At 56.8% G+C, this 23,968-nt stretch overlaps 1 protein-coding gene across 1 annotated transcript in view; it reads left to right on the forward strand.

Annotated features, from left to right (window-relative positions):
• Nucleotides 1–23,968, forward strand: part of LOC144508740 (uncharacterized) — a 55,965-nt gene that overhangs the window by 28,837 nt on the left and 3,160 nt on the right. The window contains 8 exon segments of the mRNA XM_078237048.1: nt 287–400; nt 402–419; nt 1,145–1,354; nt 6,791–6,925; nt 9,750–9,992; nt 16,156–16,241; nt 20,339–20,512; nt 22,658–22,725. Coding sequence (XP_078093174.1) covers nt 287–400; nt 402–419; nt 1,145–1,354; nt 6,791–6,925; nt 9,750–9,992; nt 16,156–16,241; nt 20,339–20,512; nt 22,658–22,725 — 1,048 coding nt within the window.

Below are 23,968 nucleotides of genomic sequence, written 5' to 3' on the forward strand. Positions count from 1 at the left end.
GGGATATGGAGGGAAGGGGGTATGAGGATATTGAATTTGATGATCAGCCAGAATCACAAAGAATGGCGGAGCAGGCTCGAAGGGCCGAATGGCCAACTCCAGGTTCTATGTTTCTGCATGAGACTGGGTCTACAATTCTAAAAGGTCAGAGTGCAGTTGTTCAAGGGAAAGGGCACCAAATATCAAGTGGGGGTGGGGGGATGGTGGTTTTCCGGGGGAGGGTGTAGGGGGAGGGACCAGACGCTGTGTAACTGTGTAACTCCCTTTTCCTTCCCCCCCTCTACAGGAGCAGTATGAGCTGTACTGCGACATTGGTTCCACCTTCCAGCTCTGTAAGATTTGCACTGAGCGCGATAAGGATGTGAAGATCGAACCGTGTGGGCACCTGATGTGCAACACCCTGCCTCATCGCTTGGCAGGTATGTGCACCCTCCCCCCCTCCCTCCTGACGCCCCTCTTCCCTCCTCGCCGTCCCGCTCCCTCCTCACCGGTTTCGTCCCCGCTCCCCTCCTCGCCGTCCCGCTCCCCTCCTCCCGTCCCGCTCCCCTCCTCGCCGTCCCGCTCCCTCTCGCCGTCCCGCTCCCCTCCTCACCGTCCCGCTCCCCTCCTCACCGTTCCGCTCCCCTCCTCACCGTCCCGCTCTCCAACCCTACCTTCCCCTCCTTGCTGCCGTGCCACTCAGGGAGATCAGGGCTGGAATTCTCCGGCCATTCTCGCCAGCGGGATTCTCCAGTCCCGCCAGCAGCACCTTCCCTTCCGCGGGTCCGTTCCCCCCCACCCCGAGTGAGGTGACGTTGCTGAGAACTCCGAGAGAATCCCGTCGCTAGCAAACAACGCGCCCCCTCCCACTGGCAGGAAGCACACGGATGGGAGGCCAGTAAATACCCCCCCCCCCTCCCCCACATCCCAACGACGCTGGGAGCGGGAGGCCGGAGCGAGGGAGGGGAGAGAACTGGGGGGGGATGGGGGCGTGGGATGAGGAAAGAATGGGATTCATCTTTCCAAGAGCCAGCACAGGGCCTGCTGGGCTGAATGGCCTCCACCCGTGTTTTAGGACTTCCATCTGTTGCTTGGGGCGCAATGTTGTTCCACTTTGACCCACTGACCCCGCTCTGTGACCTCTGACCCCCTGCTCCCTGGACAGGAATCTGACGGGCACAGCTGTCCGTTCTGCCGCTGTGAGATTAAGGGCATGGAGACCATCGTGGTGGACCCGTTCCAACCCCGGCACCAGCAGCGGCAAATCAGAGAGGAGCCGCTGGCCAGCAACCAGGTCCCGGAGGAGGAGGAGGAGGAGGAGGATAACTTCGAGGACATGACACAGCTGATGAACAAACTGGCCGCACTCAATAAGGTACAGAGTGTGAGTGTGAGTGTGAGTGTGTGAGTTGTGTGTGTGTGAGTGAGAGTGTGTGTCGTGTGTGTGTGTGAGTGCGTGTGTGTGAGTGAGTGAGAGTGTGTGAGTGAGAGTGTGTGTGAGTGAGAGTGTGTGTGAGTGAGTGCGTGTGTGTGAGTGAGTGAGAGTGTGTGGAGTGAGATGGTGTGTGTGAGTGAGAGTGTGTGTGAGTGAGAGTGTGTGTGCGTGAGAGTGTGTGTGGAGGAGTGTGTGTGTGAGTGAGAGTGTGTGTGAGTGTGTGTGTGTGAGTGAGAGTGTGTGTGAGTGAGAGTGTGTGTGAGTGAGAGTGTGTGTGAGTGAGAGTGTGTGGTGTGGTGTGTGAGTGAGAGTGTGTGTGAGTGAGAGTGTGTGTGAGTGAGAGTGTGTGTGAGTGGAGTGTGTGTGAGTGAGAGTGTGTGTGAGTGAGAGTGTGTGTGAGTGAGAGTGTGTGTGAGTGAGAGTGTGTGTGAGTGAGAGTGTGTGTGAGTGAGAGTGTGTGTGAGTGAGAGTGTGTGTGAGTGAGAGTGTGTGTGAGTGAGAGTGTGTGTGAGTGAGAGTGTGTGTGAGTGAGAGTGTGTGTGAGTGAGAGTGTGTGTGAGTGAGAGTGTGTGTGAGTGAGAGTGTGTGTGAGTGAGAGTGTGTGTGAGTGAGAGTGTGTGTGAGTGAGAGTGTGTGTGAGTGAGAGTGTGTGTGAGTGAGAGTGTGTGTGAGTGAGAGTGTGTGTGAGTGAGAGTGTGTGTGAGTGAGAGTGTGTGTGAGTGAGAGTGTGTGTGAGTGAGAGTGTGTGTGAGTGAGAGTGTGTGTGAGTGAGAGTGTGTGTGAGTGAGAGTGTGTGTGAGTGAGAGTGTGTGGTGAGTGAGAGTGTGTGTGAGTGAGAGTGTGTGTGAGTGAGTGTGTGTGTGTGAGTGAGAGTGTGTGTGAGTGAGAGTGTGTGTGAGTGAGAGTGTGTGTGAGTGAGAGTTGTGTGAGTGAGAGTGTGTGTGTGTGGAGTGAGAGTGTGTGTGAGTGAGAGTGTGTGTGAGTGAGAGTGTGTGTGAGTGAGAGTGTGTGTGAGTGAGAGTGTGTGTGTGTGAGAGTGTGTGTGAGTGAGAGTGTGTGTGAGTGTGTGTGTGTGTGTGTGTGTGTGTGTGTGTGTGTGTGTGTGTGTGTGTGTGTGTGGTGTGTGTGTGTGTGTGTGTGTGTGTGTGTGTGTGTGTGTGAGAGTGTGTGTGAGAGTGTGTGTGAGAGTGTGTGTGAGAGTGTGTGTGTGTGTGAGAGTGTGTGTGTGTGTGAGAGTGTGTGTGTGTGAGAGTGTGTGTGTGTGTGAGTGAGTGTGTGTGTGAGTGAGTGTGTGTGTGTGAGTGAGTGTGTGTGTGAGTGAGTGAGTGTGTGAGTGAGTGAGTGAGTGTGTGTGTGGAGTGTGTGTGTGAGTGTGTGTGTGCGAGAGTTGTGTTGAAACAGAATGGTGGGCTTGGTGTACAGGTTGCATGTGTGTCGGGGTGGTGAGTTTGTGTATGGGGTGTGTGTCCGTCCAGGGTGGGTGTGGGTTTGTGTACAGGATGTTCTGAGTACAGGTGGTGGGTTGGTGTCTGGGGTATATATGTACGGGGTGTGTGTGTCCAGGGTGTGTGTGTGTCCAGGGTGTGTGCGTGTCCAGGGTGTGTGCGTGTCCAGGGTGTGTGCGTGTCCAGGGTGTGTGCGTGTCCAGGGTGTGTGCGTGTCCAGGGTGTGTGCGTGTCCAGGGTGTGTGCGTGTCCAGGGTGTGTGCGTGTCCAGGGTGTGTGCGTGTCCAGGGTGTGTGCGTGTCCGGGTGTGTGCGTGTCCGGGTGTGTGCGTGTCCAGGGTGTGTGCGTGTCCAGGGTGTGTGCGTGTCCAGGGTGTGTGCGTGTCCAGGGTGTGTGTGTGTCCAGGGTGTGTGTGTGTCCAGGGTGTGTGTGTGTCCAGGGTGTGTGTGTGTCCAGGGTGTGTGTGTGTCCAGGGTGTGTGTGTGTCCAGGGTGTGTGCTGTGTCCAGGGTGTGTGTGTGTCCAGGGTGTGTGCGTGTCCAGGGTGTGTGCGTGTCCAGGGTGTGTGCGTGTCAGGTGTGTGCGTGTCCAGGGTGTGTGCGTGTCCAGGGTGTGTGCGTGTCCAGGGTGTGTGCGTGTCCAGGGTGTGTGCGTGTCCAGGGGTGTGTGCGTGTCCAGGGTGTGTGCGTGTCCAGGGTGTGTGCGTGTCCAGGGTGTGTGCGTGTCCAGGGTGTGTGCGTGTCCAGGGTGTGTGCGTGTCCAGGGTGTGTGCGTGTCCAGGGTGTGTGCGTGTCCAGGGTGTGTGCGTGTCCAGGGTGTGTGCGTGTCCAGGGGTGTGTGCGTGTCCAGGGTGTGTGCGTGTCCAGGGTGTGTGCGTGTCCAGGGTGTGTGCGTGTCCAGGGTGTGTGCGTGTCCAGGGTGTGTGCGTGTCCAGGGTGTGCGCGTGTCCAGGGTGTGCGCGTGTCCAGGGTGTGCGCGTGTCCAGGGTGTGCGCGTGTCCAGGGTGTGCGTGTGTCCAGGGTGTGCGTGTGTCCAGGTGTGGCGTGTGTCCAGGGTGTGCGTGTGTCCAGGGTGTGTGCGTGTCCAGGGTGTGTGCGTGTCCAGGGTGTGTGCGTGTCCAGGGTGTGTGCGTGTCCAGGGTGTGTGCGTGTCCAGGGTGTGTGTGTGTGTCCAGGGTGTGTGTGTGTGTCCAGGGTGTGTGTGTGTGTCCAGGGTGTGTGTGTGTGTCCAGGTGTGTGTGTGTGTCCAGGGTGTGTGTGTGTGTCCAGGGTGTGTGCGTGTCAGGGTGTGTGCGTGTCCAGGGTGTGTGCGTGTCCAGGGTGTGTGCGTGTCCAGGGTGTGTGCGTGTCCAGGGTGTGTGCGTGTCCAGGGTGTGTGCGTGTCCAGGGTGTGTGCGTGTCCAGGGTGTGTGCGTGTCCAGGGTGTGTGCGTGTCCAGGGTGTGTGCGTGTCCAGGGTGTGTGCGTGTCCAGGGTGTGTGCGTGTCCAGGGTGTGTGCGTGTCCAGGGTGTGTGCGTGTCCAGGGTGTGTGCGTGTCCAGGGTGTGTGCGTGTCCAGGGTGTGTGCGTGTCAGGGTGTGTGCGTGTCCAGGGTGTGTGCGTGTCCAGGGTGTGTGCGTGTCCAGGGTGTGTGCGTGTCCAGGGTGTGTGCGTGTCCAGGGTGTGTGCGTGTCCAGGGTGTGTGCGTGTCCAGGGTGTGTGCGTGTCCAGGGTGTGTGCGTGTCCAGGGTGTGTGCGTGTCCAGGGTGTGTGCGTGTCCAGGGTGTGTGCGTGTCCAGGGTGTGTGCGTGTCCAGGGTGTGTGCGTGTCCAGGGTGTGTGCGTGTCCAGGGTGTGTGCGTGTCCAGGGTGTGTGCGTGTCCAGGGTGTGTGCGTGTCCAGGGTGTGTGCGTGTCCAGGGTGTGTGCGTGTCCAGGGTGTGTGCGTGTCCAGGGTGTGTGCGTGTCCAGGGTGTGTGCGTGTCCAGGGTGTGTGCGTGTCCAGGGTGTGTGCGTGTCCAGGGTGTGTGCGTGTCCAGGGTGTGTGCGTGTCCAGGGTGTGTGCGTGTCCAGGGTGTGTGCGTGTCCAGGGTGTGTGCGTGTCCAGGGTGTGTGCGTGTCCAGGGTGTGTGCGTGTCCAGGGTGTGTGCGTGTCCAGGGTGTGTGCGTGTCCAGGGTGTGTGCGTGTCCAGGGTGTGTGCGTGTCCAGGGTGTGTGCGTGTCCAGGGTGTGTGCGTGTCCAGGGTGTGTGCGTGTCCAGGGTGTGTGCGTGTCCAGGGTGTGTGCGTGTCCAGGGTGTGTGCGTGTCCAGGGTGTGTGCGTGTCCAGGGTGTGTGCGTGTCCAGGGTGTGTGCGTGTCCAGGGTGTGTGCGTGTCCAGGGTGTGTGCGTGTCCAGGGTGTGTGCGTGTCCAGGGTGTGTGCGTGTCCAGGGTGTGTGCGTGTCCAGGGTGTGTGCGTGTCCAGGGTGTGTGCGTGTCCAGGGTGTGTGCGTGTCCAGGGTGTGTGCGTGTCCAGGGTGTGTGCGTGTCCAGGGTGTGTGCGTGTCCAGGGTGTGTGCGTGTCCAGGGTGTGTGCGTGTCCAGGGTGTGTGCGTGTCCAGGGTGTGTGCGTGTCCAGGGTGTGTGCGTGTCCAGGGTGTGTGCGTGTCCAGGGTGTGTGCGTGTCCAGGGTGTGTGCGTGTCCAGGGTGTGTGCGTGTCCAGGGTGTGTGCGTGTCCAGGGTGTGTGCGTGTCCAGGGTGTGTGCGTGTCCAGGGTGTGTGCGTGTCCAGGGTGTGTGCGTGTCCAGGGTGTGTGCGTGTCCAGGGTGTGTGCGTGTCCAGGGTGTGTGCGTGTCCAGGGTGTGTGCGTGTCCAGGGTGTGTGCGTGTCCAGGGTGTGTGCGTGTCCAGGGTGTGTGCGTGTCCAGGGTGTGTGCGTGTCCAGGGTGTGTGCGTGTCCAGGGTGTGTGCGCGTGTCCAGGGTGTGTGCGCGTGTCCAGGGTGTGTGCGCGTGTCCAGGGTGTGTGCGCGTGTCCAGGGTGTGTGCGCGTGTCCAGGGTGTGTGCGCGTGTCCAGGGTGTGTGCGCGTGTCCAGGGTGTGTGCGCGTGTCCAGGGTGTGTGCGCGTGTCCAGGGTGTGTGCGCGTGTCCAGGGTGTGTGCGCGTGTCCAGGGTGTGTGCGCGTGTCCAGGGTGTGCGCGTGTCCAGGGTGTGCGCGTGTCCAGGGTGTGCGCGTGTCCAGGGTGTGCGCGTGTCCAGGGTGTGCGCGTGTCCAGGGTGTGCGCGTGTCCAGGGTGTGCGCGTGTCCAGGGTGTGCGCGTGTCCAGGGTGTGCGCGTGTCCAGGGTGTGCGCGTGTCCAGGGTGTGCGCGTGTCCAGGGTGTGCGCGTGTCCAGGGTGTGCGCGTGTCCAGGGTGTGCGCGTGTCCAGGGTGTGCGCGTGTCCAGGGTGTGCGCGTGTCCAGGGTGTGCGCGTGTCCAGGGTGTGCGCGTGTCCAGGGTGTGCGCGTGTCCAGGGTGTGCGCGTGTCCAGGGTGTGCGCGTGTCCAGGGTGTGCGCGTGTCCAGGGTGTGCGCGTGTCCAGGGTGTGCGCGTGTCCAGGGTGTGCGCGTGTCCAGGGTGTGCGCGTGTCCAGGGTGTGTGCGTGTCCAGGGTGTGTGCGTGTCCAGGGTGTGTGCGTGTCCAGGGTGTGTGCGTGTCCAGGGTGTGTGCGTGTCCAGGGTGTGTGCGTGTCCGGGTGTGTGCGTGTCCGGGTGTGTGCGTGTCCGGAGTGTGTGCGTGTTCGGAGTGTGTGTGTGTGTGTCCCCAGGGTGTGTGCGTGTCCGGGGTGTGCGTGTCCGGGGTGTGCGTGTCCGGGGTGTGCGTGTGTGTGTGTGTCCGGGGTGGGATGGGGTGAGTTTGTGTCCGTGGTGATGTATGTATCCGGTCTTCATGCTGAGTGACCGTTGCCATGTTGACGTGTTGTTTGGTTCCCTTGACTAGGCCTCACAGCCTGCATCACCAATGCCTGCAGCCAGCCTGAATCCCGGCCCACCCGCTGTTCCACCCCGGCTGGACCTACTTCAGGCTCGAAGCAACACCTCCCCCAGCCTCGGCAGCCCGGGCCCAGTGGCCAAGGTGAGCACTGACCCCTGACCTCTGCTCTTCAACCTCCGCCGTCCTGACCTCTGCATGACATTTTATTGCCCCGGTCTGACCTTCGCACCTGATCTCCACTCGAAACCCTGATCTACGCTGCCAATCCTTAACCCTTGACCTCTGCCCCACTGACCTTCATCCTCTCCTGCTCATACCCCTCCCCCGCACACTTCGTCAACACCCTTTGATTTGATTTATTATTGTCACATGTATTAGCATACAGTGAAAAGTATTGTTTCTTGCGCGCTATACAGACAAAGCATACCATTCATAGAGAAGGAAAGGTGAGAGTGCAGAATGTAGTGTTATTGTCATAGCATTGTAGGGTGCAGAGAAAGATCATCTGAATGCGAGGTAGGTCCATTCAAAAGTCTGATGGTAGCAGGGAAATAGTTTTAAAAGTTTAAGTTTATTTATTAGTGCCACAAGTAGGCTTACATTAACACTGTAATGAAGTTACTGTGAAAATCCCCTGGTTGCCACACTCCGGCGCCTGTTCGGGCACACTGAGGGAGAATTTAGCACGGCCAATGCACCTAACCAGCACGTCTTTCGGACTGTGGGAGGAAACCGGAGCACCCGGAGGAAACCCACGCAGACACAGGGAGAATGTACAAACTCCACACAGACAGAACCCAAGCCAGGACTCAAACCTGGATCCCTGTCGCTGTGAGGCAGCAGCGCTAACCACTGTGCCACCAAGTGGAACATTGTTAAAGAGTTTATAAGAGTTAGAGTTTTAAAAGAGTAGAAGGGGAGTAAAAGATAGAATTAGAGGGAGAACAGCTCCCAAGAAGCCACCTCAATCCAGCATCATCTTGGTATTTGTCAATTAATCCAACACAAGTTTCAATAGATTAAATACATTAACTAACAAGGCAATCAAATATGAATGATCCCTTAATCAGCAGGAAACAGCACACGTTTAGATGAATTCAGTGCTGTGCATTAATGCAATGAGGTGATGGCCTAGTGGTATTATCACTGGGCTGTTAACCCAGGGATGCAGCATAATCCTCTGGGGACTCGGGTTCAAATCTCGCCATGGTAGAATTTGAATTCAATTTTTTTTTAAAATCTGGAATTAAGAATGTGTGAAAATATGAGGGGAGACTAAATCAGTTAGGACTATATTTACTGGAGTTTAGAAAAGTGAGAAGGGATCACATAGAAACTTATAAAATTCTAACAGGGTAGATTCAGAAAGAATGTTCCCGATGGTGTGGGAGTCCAGAACAAGGGGGTTATAGTTTGAGGATAAGGCGTAAACCTTTTCGAACTGAGGTGAGGAGACACTTCTTCACCCAGAGGGTGGAGAATGTGTGGAATTCACTACCGCAGAAAGTAGTTGAGGCCAAAATGTTGTGTGATTTCAAGAAGAAATTAGATATAGCTCTTGGGGCTAAAGGGATCAAAGGATAGGGGGGGAATCAGGATATTGAACTCGGCCAGGATCAAGATGAACGGTGTGGCAGGGCTGAATAGCCCACTCCTGCTACCAATTTGTATGTTCCTGATGACCGTGAAACCATTGTCGGAAAAAATTATCTGGTTCACCAATGTCCCTTTAGGGAAGGAAGTCTGCCGTCCTTACCGAGTCTGGCCTACATGTGACTCCAGAGCCACAGAAATGTGGTTGACTCTCAACTGCCCTCTGAAACGGCTGAGAGAGCCACCCAATTGAAGGCCAACTAGGGATGGACAATAAATGCTGGCCAGCCAGTGACGCCCATGTCCCATGAATGAATACGAAGGAAATTGGCAGATGGACAGATAACTTGAATATTATTGCGAAACATTTTCGGTGCCTCCAGAGGCACCGGCATCTCCGGACTGCCTGACCCCCTCCCCACACCACTCCACCAACCCCACCTTCTGAACAACTGACCCAGGATCAGCAAATGGTCTGGCGGTGGGGGCAGCTGAGATGGCACCCGTGGATGCTGGCAGACAAAGACGTGCAGGTTACGTTGGTCATGCTAAATTGACCCTGAGTGTCAGGGGGATTAGCAGGGTAAATACGTGCGGTGATGAGGAAAGGGCCTGGGTGGGATTGGATCATAGAATCTCCACAGTGCAGAAGGAGGCCATTCGGCCCATCGAGTCTGCACCGACCACAATCTCACCCAGGCCCTATCCCCGTAACCTCATGTACTTACCCGAACGAGTTCCCCTGACACTAAGGGGCAATTTAGCATGACCAATCCACCTAACCTGCACATCTTTGGACTGTGGGAGGAAACCGGAGCACCCGGAGGAAACCCACGCAGACATGGGGAGAATGTGCAAACTCCACACAGACAGTGACCCAAGCCGGGAATCGAACCCGGGTCCTTGGCGCTGTGAGGCAGCAGTGCTAACCACTGTGCCACTGTATTTTCAGTGCAGGCTCAATGGACCGAATGGCCTCTTCCAGTACTGTAGGATTCTATGATTCCAGGATTCATTCCAGGAGATGTTGGGAAGTTGCTTTTAGTCATCTCAACACCCCACCCTCCCGAACCATTCCGGCCTCTGGGCTAGTGGGGTCAGGTCAGCCAATGGCTCCCCCTCCCCAGGGTAGGAGGATCATTATCAAGCCTTGGGGAACGCGATGGGGCTCAAATGTGATGCCTGCCACAGTCGAATAGCATACATATCAGTGACCAGGGTGAGGGTAGGAAGGCTGAAAGGATGGGGTTGCTCGCTGGGGTCGGGGTGGCAAGTCGGAAGGGGTGGGGGTATGGGGGGTGGGGGGGCGGGTGAAGTGGGTGCGAGAGGTAGAGACTTCATTAAACTGCCGCTGCCACTTCCTGTCCACCAGCCCAGGACGATGGCTCCTCCTGTACTGCCGGAGCGACCCCTCAGCGCCGCCCTGCTGGACTGGATGAAGAGTCGGCCCCTCCCTGTCCTCCCTGCAACGGCCCCCCAGAGCGCTGGCACTGCCAGGGGGCCGGCCCCACCCATTCCAGACAGAGCAGCCAATCAGAGGCCGCGGGACGGTGAGCTAACAGCGATGGACATCATCCTCAACCGGAAGGGGGCGGAGAGACGGCAGACTGGCTCGGTAAGTCACGGTGCAGAGATATTCAACCGGGGGAGGGTCAGTACTGGGGGAGTGCTGCCTTGTCAGAGGGTCAGTACTGAGGGAGTGCTGCACTGTCAGAGGGTCAGTACTGACGGAGTGCTGCCTTGTCAGAGGGTCAGTGCTGAGGGAGTGCCGCACTGTCAGAGGGTCAGTGCTGAGGGAGTGCCGCACTGTCAGAGGGTCAGTGCTGAGGGAGTGCCGCACTGTCAGAGGGTCAGTACTGAGTGAGTGCTGCACTGTCAGGGGGTCAGTACTGAGGGAGTGCTGCACTGTCAGGGGGTCAGTACTGAGGGAGCGCTGCACTGTCAGAGGGTCAGTACTGAGGGAGTGCTGCACTGTCAGAGGGTCAGTATTGAGGGAGTGCTGCACTGTCAGAGGGTCAGTACTGAGGGAGTGCTGCACTGTCAGAGGGTCAGTGCTGAGGGAGTGCTGCACTGTCAGAGGGTCAGTACTGAGGGAATGCTTTGCAATGTGCCGAGGTGGTAAAAAGTTTTATTGGGAAGTGTTGATAATCGAGATTACTGGAGATGGAAGCTAACACCTGGAATCACGGCCATCTTGTGTGTGTACGAGTGCGTGCCCGAGAGTGTGATAGTTTGTGTGTGTGTTTAAATGGAGTGAATGAAAGCTCACTGTGGTGAACCATAGATGGTTAGCACTATGGGTACTTGTACATATGTTACTCTTGTTACTGTTGGGGTTTGGGTTTGGGTGTTCCACCTGTTATTATTGTTTATGTGGTACACTCCGTTCGGCTCTGCCTTCTTACAGGAGTATAAAGGTCACTGCTACTTCCTAGTAGCCCTTAGTCTGGGATAGTATTGTTAAGTAGTGTGCTCCAATCTTGTTGTGAATAAAAGCCTTTATTCCCGGGTACGTCCTAGCCTCCCGTGTGAATCAATCGCGCATCAATTTTATTCACAACAAAATACTGAAAATTTTGTTCGAAGAAAAAAAAATGGAGCAGATGCTGAAGCCCGATCGGCTAACCTTGGATCTGCGTGCCGCTGGGGCGTCGAATACTTTCGACCATTGGTTGAAGTGCTTCGAGGATTACATTGAGGCCTCGACAGCAGTCCAGTCCGACACCGACAGATTGCGGGTCCTCCACACCAGGGTGAGCGACACTGTGTATGCAACAATTCACGATTCCTAAAGTTACAAAGATGCTTTCGAATTAGTCAAGAAGCTGTACAATAAACAGCCGAACGAAATTCATGCTCGTCACCTATTAGCCACTCGACGGCGGGAGCCCGACGAAACGATGGGACAGTACCTGCGCGAACTTCAATAGCTAGCCAGAGCCTGCAACTGCAAGGAGGTGTCGGCTACTCAATACACCAACGATCTTATTTGGGACGCGTTCGTGGCGGGAATCGGCTCATCCTATATTCGCCTGCGGCTGCTAGAGCAGGGTAACTTGGACCGAGCTAAGATGGTAGAATTGGCCGATTCAATGGAAACGGCCTCCAGAAGTCTCGAAACCTACGCCACCGACCACGTGGGAACAGCATGGCAAGCACAGCCACCGCCTCAACTGTACTCGGCGGCTCCTCGGAACTGGGCGAAAATGCTCCCAACTTCAGACCTGACGGCTGCGGCAGCTCCTGGAGGCCCACGGTGCTATTTCTGCGGATTGGCGAAGCATCCTCGCCAGAGATGTCCGGCCAGGACGGTGTTTTGCTCCGCCTGTGGAAAGGAAGGGCATTATGCAAAAGTGTGCCGAGCAAAGACCCCTTCCAAGCCCAGCAGTGCTGCGTGTGACTCCCCAGGGTCCATCTCCTCGTCTCCGGCCTCGCCGATGTCTTCAGCCACGTGCGATCCACGGGCGCCACCATTTCCAATGATGACGATGCAAGCCACATGCGACCTGCGGGTGCCGCCGTTTTCAACATCATCGACCACGTGCGATTCATGGGCGCAGCCACTTTGGTCGACACCGGCCGCAGAAGACCAGCAGGGGTCCTCATCGTCAGCTATCTCAGCTGCCTGCAGTTACGCTCGGGATCCAACAGTGGCGTCAATCATCCTGGACCAGGCCAAGCCTCACAGACTCGACAAGTCCATGATGGACATAGAGGTAAACGGGCGCCCGGCGCATTGCCTGTTTGACAGCGGGAGCACGGAGAGCTTCATCCATCCGGATGCAGTAAAATGGTGCGCCCTCCATGTGCAAACTGTCAGGCAGACAATCTCCATGGCGTCAAGGTCCCGATCTGTCCTCGTTCTTGGGAGCTGTGTGGTAACCTTAACAGTGCGGGGCACAGTCTACGAGAACTTCAGGCTCCTCGTGTTACCTCACCTTTGCGCTCCGGTACTCCTGGGGCTAGACTTTATGATCCACCTGAAGAGTGTGACCCTGCAGTACGATGGGCCACTCCCTCCACTTTCAGTGGGAGAACAGCAGCCTCCAAATTGTCCAGCGCGCTCCACATGCGGCCTCTCAACACTCAAAATTACCCCGCCTTCCCTATTCGAAAATCTCGTGTCAGGCTGCAAGCCCATCGCAACTAAGAGCAGGCATTACAGCGCTGAGGATCGGATCTTTATTCGATCTGAGGTTCAGCGGCTCCTCAGGGAAGGGGTCATTCAACCTAGCACTAGCCCATGGAGAGCACAAGTCGTGGTGGTTAAGACTGGAGACAAGCCCCGGATGGTCATAGACTATAGTCAGACCATTAATAGGTACACGCAGCTGGACGCGTACCCTCTCCCGCGCATATCTGACATGGTCAACCAGATTGCGCAGTACCGGGTGTTCTCCACCATCGACTTGAAGTCAGCCTACCACCAGCTCCCCATTCGCCCAGAGGACCGCAAATACACGGCCTTTGAGGCGGATGGCCGTCTCTACCACTTTTTAAGAGTCCCTTTTGGCGTCACTAATGGGGTCTCGGTCTTCCAGCATGAGATGGACCGAATGGTGGACCAAAACGGGCTACGGGCTACCTTCCCGTACCTGGACAACGTCACGATCTGCGGCCATGACCAGCAGGACCACGACGCAAACCTCCAGAAGTTTTTACACACTGCGTCTCGCCTGAATCTGACCTATAACAGGGAGAAGTGTGTATTCAGCAAGCACCACCTAGCAATCCTCGGATACGTGGTGGAAAACGGGGTCATCGGCCCCGATCCAGACCGTATGCGTCCCCTCCTTGAACTTCCCCTACCCACTAGCATCAAAGCACTGAGAAGATGTTTAGGCTTCTTCTCGTACTATGCACAGTGGGTCCCCAATTACGCGGATAAAGCCCGTCCGCTCATAAAATCTACCTCTTTTGCCCTGACAGCAGAGGCTCGCCTAGCCTTTGCAGGGATAAAAGCCGACATCGCGAAAGCCACGATGCACGCTGTTGATGAGTCCATCCCTTTTCAAGTGGACAGTGATGCATCTGATTTCGCCCTGGCCGCCACACTTAACCAGGCGGGCAGGCCCGTCGCCTTTTTCTCTCGCACCCTCCAAGGCCCTGAAATTCAGCACTCCTCTGTGGAGAAAGAGGCTCAGGCCATTGTGGAGGCCGTACGGCATTGGCGCCATTATTTGGCTGGCAAACGGTTTACCCTGCTCATGGACCAGCGGTCCGTGGCCTTCATGTTCAACAACACGTTAAAGGGAAAAATTAAGAATGATAAAATCTTGAGGTGGAGAATCGAACTCTCCACCTACAACTATGATATCATGTACCGTCCGGGGAAGCTCAATGAGCCCTCAGATGCCCTGTCGCGTGGAACATGTGCCAGTGTGCAGGAGGACCGGCTACAGGCCCTCCACAATGATCTCTGCCATCCGGGGATCACTCAGTTTTTCCATTTTGTAAAGGCCCGGAATCTGCCCTACTCCATAGAGGATGTCAGGTCGATAACTCGAAGCTGCCAGGTTTGTGCAGAGTGCAAGCCGCACTTGTACTGGCCTGACAGAGCACACCTCATTAAGGCCACTCGCCCTTTTGAACGACTGAGTGTCGACTTCAAGGGGCCCCTTCCTTCGACAGATCGGAATGTGTATTTCCTCAACGTGGTTGACGAATACTCCCGATTCCCCTTTGCCATCCCCTGTTCTGACATGTCCTCTGCCATGGTCATCAAAGCCCTGCGGAGTCTTTTTACCCTGTTCGGCTACCCCAGTTATATCCACAGTGATAGGGGTTCGTCGTTTATGAGCGATGACTTGAGGCAATACCTGCTCTCTAAGGGAATTGCCTCAAGTAGGACTACGAGTTACAACCCCAGGAGTAACGGACAGGTCAAGGGAGAAAACGCTACAGTCTGGAAGGCTGTTTTACTGGCGCTAAGGTCTAGGGGTCTTCCAGTCACCCGTTGGCAAGAGGTGCTTTCTGATGCGCTCCATTCAATCCGGTCCCTCCTGTGTACGGCAACCAACGCTACCCCACATGAGCGGATGTTTACCTTCCCTAGGAGGTCTTCCTCTGGGACCTCACTGCCGTCTTGGTTGACGTACTCAGGACCTGTCCTCCTGCGGCGGCATGTTAGGACCCGCAAGCCCGACCCTTTGGTTGAACAGGTCCATCTCCTCCACGCCAACCTTCAATATGCCGATGTGGCATATCCTGACGGGCGAGAGGACACGGTCTCTATCAGAGATCTGGCGCCTGCAGGGGACCTGGAAACCCCCGTCACTCCCGCACCCCTGGTTAGGATTCCTTTGCCCATTCTCTCCCCTCCTGACACGGCGCGGGCAGCATCGGGACCTCAACTTAATCCTCTTACTCCCGTGTACAGCTTGCCTGAGTCCAGGAGATTGTCGCCACCTCGAGGTCCACCCGTCCGCGAGGAACTGGAGGAGTCAGTGGACACCACCTCGGAGAGAGGGACACCACGGTCACCAGAACCGGCACTGGAGCCAGTGCTGCGGAGGTCGCAGAGACGGTGCGGACCCCCGCCCGATACGGCTGAACTTGTGAATATATGGACAGTTCGTACTGTTTTTTAGCCCCACCGGCCTTTGTTTTTAAAGGAGGGGTGAATGTGGTGAACCATAGATGGTTACCACTATGGGTACTGAACCATAGATGGTTACCACTATGGGTACTGAACCATAGATGGTTAGCACTATGGGTACTTGTACATATGTTACTCTTGTTACTGTTGGGGTTAGGGTTGGGGTGTTCCACCTGTTATTATTGTTTATGTGGTACACTCCGTTCGGCTCCGCCTTCTTACAGGAGTATAAAGGTCACTGCTACTTCCTAGTAGCCCTTAGTCTGGGATAGTATTGTTAAGTAGTGTGCTCCAATCTTATTGTGAATAAAAGCCTTTATTCCCGGGTACGTCCTAGCATCCCGTGTGAATCAATCGCGCATCACTCACCAAGTTGAATAGCGCTCCCTCAGTACTGACCCTCTGAGAGTGCAGCACTCCCTCAGTACTGACCCTCTGACAGTGCAACACTCCCTCAGTACTGACCCTCTGACAGTGCAGCACTCCCTCAGTACTGACCCTCTGGCAGTGCAACACTCCCTCAGTACTGACCCTCTGACAGTGCAGCGTTCCCTCAGTACTGACCCTCTGACAGTGCAGCACTCCCTCGGTACTGACCCTCTGACAGTGCAGCACTCCCTCAGTACTGACCCTCTGACAGTGCAACACTCCCTCAGTACTGACCCTCTGACAGTGCGGCACTCCCTCAGTACTGACCGTCTGACAGTGCGGCACTCCCTCAGTACTGACCCTCTGACAGTGCGGCACTCCCTCAGTACTGACCCTCTGACAGTGCGGCACTCCCTCAGTACTGACCCTCTGACAGTGCAGCACTCCCTCAGTACTGACCCTCTGACAGTGCAACACTCCCTCAGTACTGACCCTCTGACAGTGCGACACTCCCTCAGTACTGACCCTCTGACAGTGCGGCACTCACTCAGTACTGACCCTCTGACAGTGCGGCACTCCCTCAGTACTGACCCTCTGACAGTGCAGCACTCCCTCAGTACTGACCCTCTGACAGTGCAGCACTCCCTCAGTACTGACCCTCTGACAGTGCAGCACTCCCTCAGTACTGACCCTCTGACAGGAATGTTGGCCTGAAGGGTCAGTAAGGGCAGGACGGGGGATGGGGTTTGGCGGGAGGGCTTTAAATCTCTGCCTTGAGCCATCTGACCTTTGTCCTTCTCACTCCATCCAGGCAACAGCCAATGGGATCATGGTGGAATCCAAGTACCTGGCGCTGGCGACCCCAGCGAGCGCCAACCCCAGCGGAGCCTCAGCACAGTGAGTGACCCCAACACTGCACCCGTAATCCCTCCCCCCTCACCCTCCCCTCATAATCCCTCCCCCTCCCTCCCTCCTCAGAATCCCTCCTCCCTCACCCTCACCTTATAATCCCTCCCCTCTCCTCCGAATCCCTCCTCCCTCACCCTCCCCTCATAATCCCTCCTCCCTCCCTCTTCAGAATCCCTCCTCCCTCACCCTCACCTTATAATCCCTCCCCCCTCCTCCGAATCCCTCTTCCCTCACCCTCACCTCACCTCATAATCCCTCCCCCTTCCCCTCCTCAGAATCCCTCCTCCCTCACCCTCCCCTCATGATCCCTCCCCTCACCCCCCTCATAGCACCTCCTCCCCTCCCGTCGTCCGTAGCTTTCCCAGATAACAGCACCCCGCAAAACACCAAAATTCATCCTTCTCACCCTAACCCCTCTCCATCTCCCCTCCCCCTCCCTCTCCTCCTCTCTCTCTCTCCCCTTCTATCTCCTCTTCTCCCCCTGCCCTCTCACACACACACTCTCTCTTACCCTCTCTTCCTTTCTCACTAACCTCCCTCACTCTCTCTCCTCCCCTGTCTCTTTCACTCCCCTTCTCTCTTCCCGATTTCCCTCTCTCTCACCCTCTCCCTCCTCTCACTTTCCCTCTCAACCCATCTCTTCTCCCTCCTCCCCCTCTTCTCTTTCTCTCTTTCCCAGTAACCTCCCTCACTCTCCCTCTTCCCCTCTTTCTTTCCCGCTCTCCCTCTCTTTCTCCCTCTATCTCTCTTTCACTCCTCTTCTCTCTTCCCCCTCTCCCTCTCTCACCTTCTCCCTCTCCCTCCCTCTCCTTCTCTCCCCTCTCTCCCTCGCCATCCCCTCTCTATCTCTCTGTTTTCCCCATACTCTTTTCCCATCCCTCTTTCTTACCTGCACTGCTTTTGTTTCTTTTCCCAATGTCTTCTCTTCCTATCTCTGTCTTTCTCACCGCCATCCCTTTCTCCCTCTCCTGCCCCTTCCTCCCCCCGTCTTTCCAGCTCTCCCTCCCTCTCTCCTCTGCTCTCTCAGGGAGGATGGAGGGGTTCCTGACTGTGAGGGGCTGGATGGTGACTTTGCCTTTTCCAGGGGATGACCTTGGGGGGAGTGGGGTGCGGGGGGGGTTAAGGGTTAAGGGTCAGGGCCGTGTGTCTGGACTGTGAGTGTCACAGACATTATTCAGCCCTGCGGTCTGTTATCCTCCCTCCCTCCTCCCTCCCTCATTCCACGGTGTCGCTCTGTCCATCAGGGATAGATTTCCGCTGGAGTCTCTTGCCAGCTCCTTCCTGTAATCCTGGGGGTTTGAGGCCTGTCACAGGCCCACCAACGCCGCACCCAAGATAGGAGAGCCCAGACTGGGATATGCCAGGCTGAGGCTCTTATCCTGCTCTGTATGCGGGTCCTGGGCTCATCCCCCACGGTCTGAGGCCTCTGCTGGAGCAGGGCATCCTTGCTCTGTATGTGAGGCCTGAGGCCTCTCTTGGAACATTGGGCCTCACCGCTCTGTTTGTGGGGCATGGGGCAATTCCTGTGGCCTGGGGCTTAGAGCCTGGAGCCTCTAGCTACTGGAGCCTTGGACCTCTCCTGCAGCCTGGGGCCTTGGGCCTCTCCTGGAGCCTGGGGGCCTTGGGCCGCTCCTGGAGCCTTGGGCCTCTCCTGGAGCCTTGGGCCTCTCCTGGAGTCTGGGGGCCTTGGGCTTCTCCTGGAGCCTGGGGCCTTGGGCCTCTGCTGGAGCCTTGGGCCTCTCCTGGAACCTGGGGCTTTGGGCCTCTGCTGGCCTGGGATCACTCCTAGATGTGGAGATGCCGGCGTTGGACTGGGGTGAACACAGTAAGAAGTCTCACAACACCAGGTTGAAGTCCAACAGGTTTATTTGGTAGCAAAAGCCACACAAGCTTTCGGAGCGCTGCTCCTTCGTCAGGTGAGTAGGAATTCTGTTCACAAACAGGGCATATAAAGACACAAACTCAATTTACAAAATAATGATTGGAATCCGAGTCTTTACAGGTAATCAAGTCTTAAAGTTACAGCCAATGTGAGTGGAGAGAGGACTAAACACAGGTTAAAGAGATGTGTATTGTCTCCAGACAGGACAGTTAACTGGACAGAGTCTGGACAGAGTTTGTGTCTTTATGTGCCCTGTTTATGAACAGAACTCTCACTTACCTGACGAAGGAGCAGCGCTCCGAAAGCTCGTGGCTTTTGCTACCAAATAAACATGTTGGACTTTAATCTGGTGTTGCACTTGATTGTACTTGATTCTGTCTGTTTGCACTGTTTGAGAGCAGATTTCCACTCCATCTGACGAAGGAGCAGTGCTCCGAAAGCTTATGGTATTTGCTACCAAATAAACCTGTTGGACTTTAACCTGGTGTTGTGAGACTTCTTACTGTGATCACTCCTAGAGCCAGACCGCTCCTTGAGGCTGGGCCTGTAGCCAAGGGCCTGCCCTGCTGTCTGTGTGTGTGTGTGTGTGTGTGTGTGAGGCCTGGAACCGTTCCTGGAGCCTGGGGTGGTAGCCTGGGGTCTGTCTTGGAGCCTGAGGCCTGGTGCTTCCCCCTGTGCCATGTTTGCGAGGCCTTGGGCCTTCGCTGGGGCACCCCGGCCCAACGTCTCTGAGTTAGACACCAAATTCAATCACTGCCAGTCTCGACCTGCTGGCGCTGTGATTCCCACCTCGTAACTCAGCTCAGCGCACACCCCCAACCCTCACACTCCCACCCCCAACCCCCCCGCGCACCCCCTCCAAACCTCCTGTGAGCTCCCTACACTTCACTGAACGCTGTCAACTGTCTGTGTGGAATTGCCACTCTGATCAGAATATTAATCATTTTCTCTCCCTCTGTCTGTGTGTGTGTTTGCACGTGTCTGTCCGTGTGTGTCTGTCCGTGTGTGTCTGACCGTGTGTGTCTGTCCGTGTGTGTCTGTCCGTGTGTGTGTGTGGGTCTGTGTTCTCTCCGTCTCCCTCTCTTGTCCTTTCCATTTACCCCTCGCTCTCTCTCTCTCTCGCTCTCTCATGCCCGTACCGATCTCCTTTTTTCCTGTCCATGTCCTCTTTCTCCGTGTCCGTCTCTCTTTTTCTCTCTCCGTCACTGCCCTCCTTTATCTATCCCTGTCTCTCTCTGTCTTCTCTCTCCATGTTCCTATCTCCCCCCTGTTGCCCCTTCCTGTCCTGTCTCTCCGTGTCCCTAAATGACCTCTTTCTCTGTTGTATCCCTCCCCCTTTCTCTGTGTCCCTCTGTCTCTCTCTCTGTCCCTTTGTCTCTCGCTCTCTCTTTCTCTCTCTCTCCGTATCCCTCTGTCTCTCTCTCTCTTTCCATGTCCCTCTGTCTCTCCCTCTCTCTCTCTCTCTCCGTGTCCCTCTGTCTCTCGCTCCCTCTTTCTCTCTCTCTCCATATCCCTCTGTCTCTCTCCCTCTTTCCATATCCCTCTGTCTCTCTCTCTCTCTCCGTATCCCTCTGTCTCTTGCTCTCTCTTTCTCTCTCTCTCCATATCCCTCTGTCTCTCTCCCTCTCCGTATCCATCTGTCTCTCTCTCTCTCCGTGTCCCTCTGTCTCTCATTCTCTCTCTCTCTCTCCGTATCCCTCTGTCTCTCGCTCTCTCTTTCTCTCCGTATCCCTCTGTCTCTCGCTCTCTCTTTCTCTCACTCTCCGTGTCCCTCTGTCTCTCTCTCTCTCTCCCTCCATGTCCCTCTGTCTCTCTCTCTCTCTTTCCATGTCCCACTGTCTCTCTCTCTCCCCGTGTCTCTCTGTCTGTCTCTCTCTCTCTCTCTCCCTCTGTGTCCCTCTGTGTCTCTCTCTTTCTCCGTGTCCCTCTGTCTCTCTCTCTCTCCCTCTGTGTCCCGCTGTCTCCCTCTCTCTGTGTCCCGCTGTCTCCCTCTCTCTGTGTCCCGCTGTCTCCCTCTCTCTGTGTCCCGCTGTCTCCCTCTCTCTGTGTCCCGCTGTCTCCCTCTTGTTCTCCCCCCCCGTGTCACCATGTCCTCCTCCTCCCGTGTTGCCGTGTCTCCCTCCCTTCCCCCGGTGTCGCCGACCCCCCTCCCTCCGTCTCCATCTCTGTCCCTGTCCCGTTCTCGTTGTCTGCTGCCCATCAGGATCTATCCCAGAACTCCCTTCATCTTTGAGGCTTGGTCGAGCAGCGAGGAGGAGGAGGAGGAGGACGAAGACGAGGAACTTGACGACGGGGTGACCTTACCCACTGCCCGCTCCTGGACCCCCTCCGCGTCTCTTGCAGTCACCCACCTGCCCCCCAGTGGCTGGGCGCCATGGTAACTGTTTGACCTTTGCCCAGTGTCAGAGCTGGCATGTATGGCAGCCCAATGAGGCCAAACCGGGCGGTAGAATCGCTCAAAACTCAAAGGCACAACTCAAGCATTGAACCAATCCCCAACGGGAGCGAGCTTTGTCCATACAGAGACTCACACAGCACAGAGAAGGCCATTCAGTCTATCACACCCTCTACTATCTCTTGGAGAGATCTCCCCAATTATTCCCCTAAACTCTCCACTCTCTCCCCTACATCTCTGAAAACTATTCCCTTTCAAGTATTGCCCCCCAAGCCTGGGCACGATGGGGGTGAATGATCTCTGTGCCCCCCGAGCCTGGGCACGATGGGGGTAAATTATCTCTCTGCCACGCCCAGATTGGGCACAACAGGGGTAAATGACCCTCTCCCCTTCCCCGCCCGCCGATTGGGTTGTAATCTCGGGCTGACTTTCCCCTGGGAAGTCCAATCACATGACCTGCCCACCCGCCATCTTCCAATGGCCCATCCCCCAACCCACCCATCGGGGGGAGGGGCGAGGGACAGGAGGAACGGAGAAGAGGAGGAGAAGGGGCAGGGGCGGAGGAGAGATGGGGACCGAAGGAGGGTGAGGGAGCTGGAGGGAAAGGGGGGGGGGGTGTGGGCAGGGTACAGAGGGGAGGAGCAAGGAGGGGAGGGGGATGGAGGAAAAGCAGAGGGGAGGAGGGAGTGGAGAGGGTGGGGTGAGAGGGAAGGTGGGGTTGGAGGGGGGGAGTGGAGGGGGAGCAGGGGGGAGTGGAGGGGGTGGGGTGAGAGGGAAGGTGGGGGAGGAGGGGGGAGTGGAGGGGAAGCGGGAGGGAGTGGAGGGGGAGCGGGAGGGAGTGGAGGGGGAGCGGGAGGGAGTGGAGGGGGAGCGGGAGGGAGTGGAGGGGGAGCGGGAGGGAGTGGAGGGGGAGCGGGAGGGAGTGGAGGGGGAGCAGAGGGGGAGCGGGAGGGAGCGGGAGGGAGCGGAGGGGCAGCGGGAGGGAGCGGAGGGGGAGCGGGAGGGAGCGGAGGGGGAGCGGGAGGGAGTGGAGGGGCAGCGGGAGGGAGTGGAGGGGCAGCGGGAGGGAGTGGAGGGGCAGCGGGAGGGAGTGGAGGGGGAGCGGGAGGGAGTGGAGGGGCAGCGGGAGGGAGTGGAGGGGGAGCGGGAGGGAGTGGAGGGGGAGCGGGAGGGAGTGGAGGGGCAGCGGGAGGGAGTGGAGGGGGAGCGGGAGGGAGTGGAGGGGCAGCGGGAGGGATGGAGGGGCAGCGGGAGGGAGTGGAGGGGCAGCGGGAGGGAGTGGAGGGGCAGCGGGAGGGAGTGGAGGGGCAGCGGGAGGGAGTGGAGGGGCAGCGGGAGGGAGTGGAGGGGCAGCGGGAGGGAGTGGAGGGGCAGCGGGAGGGAGTGGAGGGGCAGCGGGAGGGAGTGGAGGGGGAGCGGGAGGGAATGGAGGGGAAGCGGGAGGGAGAGGAGGGGGAGTGGAGAGAAGAGGGGGAAGGAGGATAGGGAGTGCAGGGGAGGGGAGAGTGAAGGGGGAGTGGAGAGGAAGAGGGGGAAGGGAGTGGAGGGGGAAGGGAGGGGGAGCAGAGGGGAGAGATGAAGGGGAAGGGGGGATGGGAGGGGGGAGTGGGTGGAGGGGGAGAGGGGATGGAGAGGAGGGAAGGGAGGGGAAAGGGGGAGTGGAGGTTGAGGGAGGGGTGGAGGGAGGGATGGGAGAGTGGAGGATGGGAGAGTGGAGGGTGGGAGAGTGGAGGATGGGGGAGGGGAAGGATGAGGTGCGAGAGGGGAGAGGCTTACTGAGGGGGAGGGGTAGGGTTGGATGTTACAACAAGGGGCCATGATGGAAGATTCCATCCCAGCTTCAGGCCAGTTAATTGTAAGACTCAGTGCTCCTGACCAACAGGAAGCTTTCCCCCATTGAAGTGTCCCAACTGTCTCTATTTCCAGGACAATCAATGTGACATGTTTAATTCCCTTAATACCCTGCACTGTGATGAATCGAATGTCACTGGAGGTACTGCCAAATGTGTTAGCTCGGGGCTGGTACTGTCCAGGGGATGGGAAACATTCAGGGTGCCCAGCCTCCTTCCCCTTTCCTCTTGCGACTCTCCCCCTCCCTCTCTAACAGAGTCTCGTTGCTGTTCACAGGGTCACACGGAGTGAGCAGCTGGGACAGGAATCGACGGCACCCACCCAGAGACCCAGAACCCCAGCAGGTTAGTGTGCCTGCTCTCAAGTCAGTCAAGACGGAGCGGGGGTGGGGAAGTAACTTTGGATAGAACCTTGGCTACGCCACTGTTACTAGTGTGAAGGATCTAAGATTGATATGTTTTAAACTGTCTCTTTAACTGAAGGTAAAATGAACCCCTAGCTCCTCCTGCTGTGTATTCATCGCTGAAACATAACCATACAGGACATGGTTCCCAAACTCCAGGAACACGGGGAAGTATTATAATCGGCAGGTGGGGCCTTACTGCGGCAGGTCAGAATGTTTTTGGAAACTGTCACATCCATCGATGGTCTCTCAACACCTGCTGCCTCACAGCGCCACGGGCCCGGGTTCGATTCCCGGCTTGGGTCACTGTCTGTGCGGAGTCTGCACGTTCTCCCCGTGTCTGCGTGGGTTTCCTCCGGGTGCTCCGGTTTCCTCCCACAGTCCGAAAGACGTGCTGCTTAGACGCATTGGCCGTGCTAAATTCTCCCTCAGTGTGACCCGAACAGGCGCCGGAGTGTGGCAACTCGGGGATTTTCACAGTAACTTCATTGCGATGTTAATGTAAGCCTACTTGTGACACTAATGAATAAACTTTAATAACCCAGCCCCTACAACCCTCTGTGGTAAAGAACTATGTAAATTAACTCCCCTCTGGGAGAAGAAATTCCCTCTTATCTCTTGTCCGTATCTCTCCACCAGGTCCTCACACAAGGGAGGCTTATCCAGTGTTTGGAAATTGGGATTCTGGGGCTGATGAGGTCTCAGGCATTATGGGTTGAAGGAGATGCTGTTTGTGGAGGGATCTGGTCATTTCCTTCCGCGGACCCCCTGACTCTGTTGGTCGCCCCGTTTTGTAAGATAAACCTCCTTTGAAGTTGGGCCGTGCTGTGCCCTGTTGGCCTGTTAGGCCCTCCTCGGAGACCACAAAGAACGGTGTTTCTGAAAGTGCAAAGTGGCTTCCTTTGTTCTGGAAACTCAGAGACAAAAGTCCACCGACAGCGGTCAACCATCTTAAGGGCCAATGAGACTCACGAGGCGGGATTTTCTGGCCTGCTTCTCTCCAAGGTCAGAAAATCCCACCCGAGGTCAATGAACCTTTGCATGGTCTGTGTCCCACCCACCACGGGCATTGCAGCGGGACTGGAAAACTCTCAAAAGGGTCAGTTTAAATACACAAAATAGCAATATGGACACGTTCAGATGACAATGTGGGTTGTGTTTCTTGACAGTGTCCAGACATTTCA

Source organism: Mustelus asterias, chromosome 20 (assembly GCF_964213995.1).
Source record: "Mustelus asterias chromosome 20, sMusAst1.hap1.1, whole genome shotgun sequence".
NCBI classification, from domain to species: domain Eukaryota; kingdom Metazoa; phylum Chordata; class Chondrichthyes; order Carcharhiniformes; family Triakidae; genus Mustelus; species Mustelus asterias.